The sequence below is a fragment of the Cynoglossus semilaevis genome, chromosome 13 (genome assembly GCF_000523025.1).
Source record: "Cynoglossus semilaevis isolate Cse_v1.0 chromosome 13, Cse_v1.0, whole genome shotgun sequence".
Classification (NCBI taxonomy): domain Eukaryota; kingdom Metazoa; phylum Chordata; class Actinopteri; order Pleuronectiformes; family Cynoglossidae; genus Cynoglossus; species Cynoglossus semilaevis.
In genome coordinates, this window is record NC_024319.1 from 19,195,966 (window position 1) to 19,207,142 (window position 11,177).

Sequence of the window (11,177 nt, forward strand, 5' to 3'; positions counted from 1 at the left end):
ATGACGTGTTTTAAGGATTGAAATGTACAAATCTCCCTGGCACGTCTTCAAGCAAGGGACTTAATTCTGATAATGTGAATCTGGCTTTTCTTTTACCTGATGCCTGGCAACAGTTTTTTTAGAACTCAACTGAGGCCCTTTTTGGTCAAAATAAGGATAATAATGTTATTAAAGTAAAGCCTAATCTCTGAGAATGACGTAAAAACATTTTTTGGCAGCTTCAGTCTGTTTTATCCCCCTTCACGTCGTATGAATGCACCATGCCAATTTGTTACTTAAATAAAGTAGATTGTTTCAGTCCAAAAAAGCAGATTTATATTTATTGATATGGGTCAATGTGTAAAGTGCAAATTATTTAAATGACCAGAAAATGCTTACAGATTTTGCTTTGGTTAGGAGATGAATTCCAACTTTTCTCTGAAATGAAGGCATCATTGTCTTAAAGTAATGTATTCAAATTAAGTCAACTAATAAATGATAGATGATGCAAAATAAGAGAAAGAGGTGGTTAACATTATTCACCTTACTATGTTGACATAAAATGGAAAGTTCAAACAACTAAGTGTTTGTTGTTGTTGTTGGAGACATTTTTTTTTCATTGTGGTAACTAAACTCTTGTTGGAAAAACTAAAGAAAAACAAATTGTTGACCTAACTAAAAAGTTGAAGGCTGCCCTTTCGGTTGCCACGAGACTGAAACAATCCTTATCATTATCACGGAGTTCCAGAACCTCCTGAATCCTACTGTTCAACCAACCTAGCATCTCCTTCAGTTGTTCCAATGTCAGGATTTGTTGTGGTATTCAAATACTAAGAGCATAAATATAACAGTCTGACGTGCTTGAAGTCAAGATCAGTGAAGCAGTTTGTTGCTTAGAAACGTGTTTTATATATTTTCTTTGTAAATGTAAAGTGTTAATGTTTTTTAAGGGATGAAGGGAGTTAGTGGAGGTGTTTTGACCACAGTTTTAAGTGTTTTTAAATAAGCAATGAGTTTTTCACCCTGAGTTGAAGGTTTTCTTGTTGACCTTCTAATCAGCACAGAAAAATGTTAAGGTGAAATCTGAGGGTGACAAGTCAAAAAAGAAACATCCAGCACCAAACACTTAACCCTGCTGAGCATTTCTCGTCTCACTTTGTCCCAGAGATCAATTAAATCAACTGAGAAGAATAGAAGAATATGGAAATAAATCCCTGAAGCAGAACACAAATCTGTTTTGATTGCCTTGTGACCTTTACACTGTGACCTCTGACTCCAAACTGTTTTAATATTTTTGAGGCCTAGGTTGGGTGAAGACTGGACCTTTTGATACATAAATCAGTATCTGAAGATACTTCTTATTACTGCATTAGAAGGTCTGGTTGTTTTTGAAACACTTTCTCCCCTGTTCTTTAATGAATCTCAGTATAATATGTATGAACTTTTCTTTTTTGCTCCTTCAAATAGCAGTTTCTTTTGGTAATAAATTGATTTAAATGGATTGACCATTATGGAGGGCAGATGGGAGTTTGTTAAACTTGAAAAAAAATTTAAATTACTCACAACTTGCTTACTTAGTGTGAAAGCTGGGCCTGTTTAATTGAACAGAACGTTGATACGCTGATAGAGGAATTAAGGAAAGACACAAAAGGATCTCCTTCAACAGCTTTTTTTAAAGACATATGCTGCCACCCTGTGGCAGAGTATATAGACAGAAGAAAATATAATATTTCCACTAAATAAATTTTCTAATTTTCCATGGCACACCAGATGATCTGTCATTGCACAACAATGGGCCATGTCCCAGGGTTTAAGACTCAACAATGATTTATGCTATAGTAATGTGAAGAATTGACAGAAACCTAAAGTTTCTAACTAAAAGACTCCCAGGGTTAAAAAATGTTTTATAGAGATGGCCAGATGTTTTTTTTTTTCACAATACTATAGTTTTATTTAATTAAGAAAACAATGCTGTGATGTAGTGTCTGCCAAAGAGAGAAAATAAGGTGAGAGGCCCAGATAGTGCAGCACTCTGACCAGCCTTGTGCCGATTTGTCATTAATGGATATACTAACAAACAAGAAAAACACAGAAATGGACCAAATGACACATAAGCCAGCCTTGGTGCAGCAGCCTTTCAAGGATACAAAAACACTGTTCGGTGTCCCTCCCACATGAGAACCCTTTTTGGTAGATGAGTTTACTTTGCCACCTTTTCTCTAGACACCAAACAGGACAAATCATCTCCTAAAAGTCTGCCTAGATAGCAGATGTGTTTCTGCCGCTGGTAGCAACTGGAAAACAAAGTAAGGCTCATATATGTCTTTTCCTATTTCTAATCTTCTACTCCGGTAAAATCTGACCAAGGACTGAAATCTGACAGCTGAAAGCAGAGCAATATTTTTCTTTTATTGCTCTATAGGGGTTTGTTATTGTACAGTAAGTGCATGCTCATATACTGCTGCTTTTAGTACCCAAAAAACCCCACTAAGGCTTTAAACACTAATACAGCTGCACAGAAAACCAGTGAATAGTCTCTTGTAAAACCAGAGAAAGATGATGACCAGACAGGCATTTGTTGGAGAGAATGAGAGGCTCTGAGGCTTTTAAAATTACAAATAGAATCAGGAAGTAAGAGTTTTCACTATAATATAGGTCTGATGGAGAATGAAAAGACTTTGTGTCGCCTCGTGCATTAGCATTACTACTGTTGTTCTGTGCCGCTCTGTCTGACTCACAGGGCCTTTGATCGTCTCTCAATGGGAGCTCACTGTTTGGAGATGGCTCTTCATTGTCATGGCTCACTTAGCCGACCGCTGTGAAGGGAATCGTGATCAACTTCAAGCAAACAGGAAAAACTTAGATCATTCCATTGTGCTCTGTGTGTACCTTACGCAGCACTGCTTAGTTTCTCATGGTGATCTGCTGCAAAACCTGTGAAACCACCTCCTAAAAAGACATCTGTTAAACTCTGATCAAGATGCTAAAACAAAACAAGTTAATGGCTCCAGATAATTACTGTTTTTGGTCACTGTGCATTTGTGATGGCTGACATTTAACAGTTTTAAATAGAAAGATAGACAAGAAAACGAAAGGAATATTCAAAAGTCACAGTTAGGTTGAATAAACATTTTATTAATTATAAGTCAATTTTTTAGCTTTTTTTTCCTCTATTGGATGTGGAATAAATGAGATAACATTATTGTAATATGTAATGTAATGTAATAACATTATTGAAGAGAAGAAAAAAACAAATGTATTTGACTCCTCATTTTTGTAGGAATATTAATAACCTGGTAGTACCCGGCAGTATTCCTTTATTACCCTTACGGTAGGTCTGTATTTGCATCTATGTAGATTTTATGTATAATATATTATTATATATTATTATTATTTTAATATTTTTAATTTGTTTTGTTTTTCATGGCAGTGGGTGCAAAGGTAATTCCATATTTCAGGTCAATTTGTGTGAGTTAAATGTGCAGCAAGGCACAGAATTAATTAGGCCCAGAGCATTTTTTAAAGATTTTTTTCATCGCTGTCTTTCATAAATCTAGTCTCTTAGACCATTTCCACATTTTTTTTCTGTTTTGAAGGAACTTGAATGACTTGCACTAAGCCCCTCACCTCTCAGCCCCCTCAGAACACCTCCAGGTTATAGCAGAGCATCGCAGTATGTTCATGCAGCATCAGTGTAGCATCTCATTATGATTAATATACTGTACTGTCTCAACTGACTCAGATCCCCGCTGATAGATACCTGAAGGTAAGCTGGAAACCTTAATACTTTATCTCCAGCTATTGATTTGACCCAAAGTGACAAAATCAGTTTATTGTGACAAGTTGTAATAGAGGTGGATAGCTAACGAGACAAGGAAGCTCAGAAAAGTAACTGCACCTTTAATATTCATTATTTGGTGCGGCATCAAAACTAACAGAGATGTGATGGTGATGAAAAACACTGTCCGCTTCCCTCACGGTGTAAATAAGTAATTGAACAAAATCCGCAATGCACTACTGGTTAATTTTGACAACATGCTAAAGTAATTCACAATCCAGTTGAGAGAAAAAACAGAGATAAAGCATGGTGTGGTTGTCCATTTAAATGTTACAACATCAGTGACCATCTCCTGCCACCAGACAACTGGATATCCCAGCTGTCAGTCACACTTCTAAATTTAACCATGCAGTACAAATTGCAGCCTCACACTCATGCTCAGTCAGTGCCGTACGGAAAGAACATTTCTGTTGCTCTCGCAGCCCAGTGTGTTACAGCCTTGTCAACTCCAGAGGTGTTACATCAGCAAAATACCATCACAAAATACTATTATTATTGTTGCAAAGGCAGTACGGCGGTTTAATAAAGTCATTCTGTAGCAAACACACTCAGCACATGTATTCCCTTTGACCCAGGCTTCACTTTTTGTGGCTGCACTGGGATCAGTTTAATGTTTAGTGTCTAAACATTTCATATTTTTTATGTCATAATAATAGGTTGAAAAGGGATAACATGCCATAAAAAGGCCTGTTGCTAACACCAGTTCTTCTCTTTTTAACTTACTTTTTTATTTTCTATTTGCCTTACCTTTGTTTTCATGTTTTTTTAGGGTTTTCTTTTGTCACATTAACAAATGTTGATTCGCCTTTCTAATCATGTTTAATTGTGGTCAATGCAAACCTACCCTGTGATTAACTAGACAAATGTGTTTGTTTTACAGCCCCAGTTTTGATATTTTTTAGTTTTAGTCTCACTTTTAGACCCTAACCCTTAAATAGTCACTTAATGTTATTGTCAGTTATTATCTGTAATTATACTTCATAACCTAAATGTAATCTCTCTAAGACTGACTTTGGCTGCGTTTATCTAAGATGTACCTTTATTTTGCTTCAATTCACTTACATTTTATTTTATTATTTTAAATACCCTGACATTTTTATATGGCTTATAAATGCATAAGAAAAGCAGATAATTCACTGATAGTTGAACGAATTGTAGTTTGAACCAATTTTTGATAACATTTGGTTAAATGCATTGGTTACAGGAATCTTTGGTTACAGGAATCTGACTTCCCTCACATCATGTTTGGAAACCATCATGTTAAATTATGGATATGCCATTTATGAATGTTAGACAGGAAGTCGTGAGGCCTTTGGCATCTGTGACATGTGAAGTGTTTGTTTTTCCACAAGCCGAGAATCGAACAGATGGACTGACTGGTGCAGACATTATTGAATCGACGCCGGTCAAAGGAGCAACAATAGGAAACCACAGAATTCTAATCACACTTCCCATCTGATGCAGAGCAGGACATTTGTCCTTTTCTCCAAACAGAGAGGCAGACACTGTCCCATGACCAGAGACCATGACTGATCTGAAACACTATGTGGAAAGCACACTGAGGAGATGAATATCATGGACTTAGATCAGTCTACAGTCAGCATCAATTATTCCATGTTCATGGAAATGGAACACTGTATCATCTGAGAACATCTCCCTCACCATCAGCAGACCCACTCAGATCCATCTCCTGACTGTAATTGTCTGTTGCTGCACGTATCAACAACAAGAACATAGAAACACTGTTGAATTATCTGATATAACACATTCAACACAATACTACTATAAAATATTTCTCAGCTGGGTTTTAAGTCTGAGGATAACACAGGTTCCCTGACAACTAGAATGGATTATAATATAAGTATGAACACGTCCTCCGTGGTCCAGTCTGACTGCCCTGAAGTCAGGGTCCCAGTCTCTGTCTTTACCACCATTGGATTAGTCAGCCTGGCTGAGAACTTCCTGGTGGTGGTGGCGGTCATCAGGAACAGTAACCTTCACTCTCCCATGTACTGCTTCATCTGCAGCCTGGCAGCATTCAACACCGTCGCCAGCCTCACCAAAACCTTCGAGACGCTGATGATCGCCTTCGCTGACAGTGGCACACTGGAGAAGACGGGTTCTTCCGAGACCAAGCTGGACGATATTATCGACTCTCTGCTGTGCATGTCCTTCGTTGGTTCCATCTCCAGTTTCTTGGCTATTGCTGTGGACCGGTAAGTTCATACAGCATTTATCTGCACACCAGGGATTTATTTGGATCAGTTTTAGTTTTTAGATGCTGCGAAAGTCCAAAACTGACCATAGATAGATGTTTTCTACCAAAACTAAACCAAATGATCAGTTTCTCTCTTATTGAAACTTCACGGAGTGAATCACATGTCAGGAAACATCTTCATCGGTTATTTTTCATTTGCAGTTACATCACCATCTTCCATGCTCTGCGCTATCACAACATCATGACCATGCAGCGCACCAGGGCTGTCCTAGCCATCATCTGGAGCACGTGTGGTTTGTCAGCTATTCTCATGGTGAGGTTCTTTGACTCCACCTTCATCATGATCTACTTCGTCATCTTCTTCCTCCTCTCCCTGGCCATCATCTGCTTCCTCTACATCTTCATTTTTATGCTGGCTCGCATACATGCGCGCAAGATTGCATCTCTGCCCTCTAGTGGTGGTAGGAGGTGGCAGTGGCGGGGCAGCAGCATGAGAGGCGCCCTGACACTCACCATCCTGGTGGGGACTTTTGTGGTCTGTTGGGCCCCGTTTTTCCTCCACCTGATCATCATCATGGTGTGTCCCACCAACCCTTACTGCGAGTGTTATCGCTCGCTTTTCCAGCTGCATATGCTGCTGCTGATGAGCCACGCCCTCATTGACCCGGCCATCTACGCCTTCCGCAGTGCTGAGCTCAGACAGACTTTTAGGAGGATGCTGCTTTGTTCAAACTGGAGGCAGTGTGTGTAGAGAAACCATTGACTTATTCAGTGCTCTTTAACTGATGACTTCTTCACATTCACTGTGTTCAAACATTAACACCTTTAAATACATCGTTTAATTTCCTTTTCGTCTTTCAACCTGATCTCTGAAGCAGACAAATGTCATTTGTAGCTTTATTTCATTTGTTTGTGATGTAACTGAGTCGGAGTTTAAAACATTCTCAAAATATTTGAACCTCTTAACTGTTAATCCTTAATATGATGTGTTCTATAAATGGCCATATATATTTATATTGGCTAATATAACTGTATATTAAGAAATCAACCCTAATCCCATACCAGATCAGTCTGTAACAATATACTCAACTCGTGGTAGGATTCAGGGTTTTTTTTTTTTCATGATACAATTTTATCATCATTTTCCTTTTAAACTAAATGAACTAATGACAAATTATGACCAAATACAATGACCTCCACCTTTATTTGTGAAGTTAAATATGATTACCAACTGAATGGTCTTGTCTACCTCACAAACTGAAGTTGTTAAATTAAATAACAGAATACAAAAAATGCACATTTACTCACAAAAGCACTGCACCATTTATCTCTGATCAAAAGTCAAACTGGCCTGGTCTTTTTTACTCCACTAACTGTCAATATATTAAACAACAAAAGAAAAAAATTAACTGGAAAGAGTTCATTTCTTCAAAAGCACTGCTTGTGTCTGCGCCTAAATCATCATTTTACATGTACAACAGTTGAGGTGACCAGCGTCTGGCCATTTAGTTTCAGGACACAACACAACTTAACTTTTTGTCTTTTTTAAAATCCTTGGACTCAAGTTAGAATGAGGACGAACAGCTTGATGTCCTTAAAGAGAAGAAGTTAATCTATTTCTGTTAGACACCGAGCTCATTACATTTAGATTAGATTAAACTCAGCAGTGATGAAGTTCTCACAGTTCTGACTTGATCTGAGACAGAGATGTTTCCAGAAAGGAGTCAGAACCAGAACAGAGATCTGCCCCCCAACCCCAGATTAAACTGCATACTTCAACAAAAGGTAAAGTGAGCAGTGCACTTTCAACTTCATCTTTTTCATTTCAAACAATGATGTTACCATTGTAAATAAATAAATAACAATATTAAATTTACATTAATACAGTCAAATGCCAACCATAGGGATGAATAGTCAAAAACCCACTGTTAGGACTGCCTGCTGTGTGGGGTTAGTGATCACATTCACCTGTGTCTCTGTCATTAGTCTCACTGGTGTCACCTGGTGCCCAGGGTATATATAGCTCTCTCCCTCACGCTGTCTTTGTGGGATCATTGTATTTGTTTGTGAAGAGAGGGGTTTTTTTTTTTTTTTTGGGGGGGGGGGGGGGGGGTGTTTTTTTACTCACGGGGCATAGCATCAGAAACAGGGGTAATTTTGCATGATGCCTGCAATTGATGCCTCATTCCTGTGAGTTTCTGTCTTTGCTCTGTTAATAAATCTGCTGTACCTGAAGAGAGTCTCCCTAGTACTTCAAATGGGTCCAGCCTGCTTCCTACCATGACCTACTGTAACACTTACCTTTCAATATGTGCTGTTCATGGGACAGTGGTGGCTTAGTTGTTAAGGAAGTGGACTTGGGTCTGGAAGGTTTCAGTTTCGAGTCCACCAGCTGCCAAGTGTGCTGTGTCACAATGATGAGTAGTTCACTTTCTTTCATCTGGACCAAGTCAAACTGACTGTTAGGAATAACCATCTTTTAAAGTGAGCAGTGAATTGTTCAGTGTCTGATGTCACACACTGCAACCATTCTAATTTTTTTTCATCTGCTGTGTCTTTTAGACTAGACTACAGTATTTATATTGGCCAACACTACAGAATATTAAACAAATGGCCATCCATTCCACACAACATCCTAAACAATCAATCAAACCACAAACGTTTACTAAACTATGCTGTACCCATCCACTGACATCTTCTGGACAAGGCACAACTATTGTTTCAATAGGGGGCGCAACATTTAATTGCCAAATAAAGGACGATTCTGTATTCAACGGAATGGGTGGCGACCCTATCTGCACAGCAATTATCACAATGATGTTAAAAGAAAATTCCAATGTCAGACAGAGGATGTTGACAGACAGACAATGTGTTTTATTTATTTACATTATACTGTACTTTTCTCTTACATTAACTTCAATATCACTTTACCACTATTCACAGGACCACAGAGAACCTCAACCACCGAACAGCGATAATGTAAACATCTCTGCATTCAACCTGCTGACAAATATTAATGAAGCACTTCTAATAAACAACACAAAATAACTGTTAGAGCTGACAGGAAAAATACATGTTCCCCTGGCAGTTAACCCCCAGACACTGAATGCACACTATGTAGGACTGGGCATGCAATTAGCAAACCCACATGTAGACTTCACTTCTCTCCAGGATGTTGCCAGAGTGATAAAACACGAAGAATCATCTAAATGGAGGGCATTTATAGGAGCATATACAGTCCATTTAAGAGCAATAGAAAAACAAAACACTCACATATTAAAGTGGGAATATATATGTGTATATATATATATATATATGTATATATATATATATATATATATATATACACACACACTATGGTGGGGGGGAGTGAATGATCACACAACAGCAAACAGCTACAGTGAATATGAAACTACATTAAGGCAATGACAAATACTCCAATATATTCTTCTCTTGTTGTGTGCATGTGTAAAAGTGCTGTGGATCGAGCCTCATTTCCATGGAGCTCTGTGTCCATATGCAGTTTCATAACAGAGGTGCATTTCGTTCTACGCTCCACCCCCTGAGATGTTCAGTGTGTGGAGAAATTTACATTTTTTTAGTTAGTGCAGTGCCATATACGTATATAATTTGGAACTATAAAAAAGGCTTGGTCCTGTAGCAGGCACAGAGGCATTAACCATCTGCCAGCAGCACCTTGTTGGAGGCATATTTTAGATCCTGAAGAATTAATATATATATTTTTTTAATGTTTCACTTAATTCTTTTCTAGGTCACTGGGGAGGGACTGGAGCCAATCCCAGCAGTCACCAGGTGAGGACAGCATACACCCTCAGTTGACCAATACATCAGGGAGACACACACAGAGACAGACAACCATTCACACACACATTTATACCTGTGGCCCATTGAGAGTGGATGTTAAAGCTAACCTGCAGAGTTTTGAACTTTTGGACAAAACTGCTTGAACTGGTGCAGAAATAAATTAGGCACACACTGTGCAGCCACAGAGCCATTAGTAGTCAGCAAGCAATTCTTCTGTAGAAGAACAGAATCAGAAGAATTTTCCATTATGATGCTTTGTTAATATACAGTACTCGTCTGCTTGAAAGAATATTCTTAGCTAACCGGGTCTAGACATGTAGCTAGTGTCAATAAAGCAGTTCTAAGGTTTAACCTGTGCGACACTTCTGTCATTAGAACCATTTTGTTTGAGCCAGTTTGAGCCACAACACCTTGAAGGAACTTATTGATGTTGTGGCCATCTTCAATTCATTGGTATAAATGTGCAGTGTTAAACACTAGAGGGTGTCATCCAATAGTTACAGACACAAAACAAATTTCTTTGGAAATGAGGCACTGATCTGGTGTTGTAAACGTTAACATGGTAAACAAATTAAATGGTATCAACGACAAGGCTGTGATGGATTTCTTGTATGCATGGGGTTTTTTTTTTCTTAAACTTTTCACAATAAAGTTCAGTTAAGCTTTTCAGCTGAGAGGTAGACACTGATGAGACACTGTTACGAAGAGCGCTTTACACCTTTGTACATTCACTTCACATTTCAAAAGTGATGCTAATAAACACATTCATAAAGTTAGTTTTTATGCAGTGTGACACAGGATGACTGCGTGAAGCCACTGGCTACAACAGCTACAATATGCATGAGACAGGAGACACACTGATGTACAACCTGCTGAGCAGCTCAGTGTGAACAACTAGGAGGATGATTGTTGACTTTGAACACATTCACACATGTTTCATGCATTATTCTAGTTTTGATTTTAAAACACAGGATGCAGTGACTGTTACCATCCAATTCAGAGTGAAATAGATGGTGATCTTATGTTGGTGCCTGAAACCAGAGATTTATTGTAAACTGTCATATTCATCATGGTTTTCCTGCAACTATAAACTTTTCATGGTGCAGAGTCTGCAGGCATTGCTAGAAAGAGTCAGATGATGACAGTTTTACCCCAAGCTGACTCAAAAAGACCAACACATATTTGAAAAAAGCATGTCCCCGGCCTAATACTGCATCGCAAAGGGAGAAAGGGCACGAGAGGCATGCAAACGCTGCAGCAATCGAAAAACAAATGATCAACAGCAGCTGAAATAATCCGACAGTAAACAAAAGTTAG

General features: G+C 38.4%; 1 protein-coding gene across 1 annotated transcript; it reads left to right on the plus strand.

The window, feature by feature from the left end:
• Positions 1–1,512: 1,512 nt before the first annotated feature.
• Positions 1,513–7,051, plus strand: mc2r (melanocortin 2 receptor). Its single transcript, XM_008324090.2, has 2 exons — positions 1,513–6,033; positions 6,237–7,051. Exons 1-2 carry the CDS (start codon positions 5,663–5,665, stop codon positions 6,784–6,786), a joined length of 921 nt encoding a protein of 306 aa, XP_008322312.2. The 5' UTR covers positions 1,513–5,662; the 3' UTR covers positions 6,787–7,051.
• Positions 7,052–11,177: the final 4,126 nt, after the last annotated feature.

What these genes read in the sequence shown, in the direction of transcription:
- mc2r (XM_008324090.2), top strand. Translation starts at nt 5,663, where the DNA reads ATGGATTATAATATAAGTATGAACACGTCCTCCGTGGTCCAGTCTGAC. An exon ending in TTGGCTATTGCTGTGGACCG is followed by an intron (nt 6,034 to 6,236) that starts GTAAGTTCATAC and finishes TTTCATTTGCAG; the next exon opens with TTACATCACCATCTTCCATG.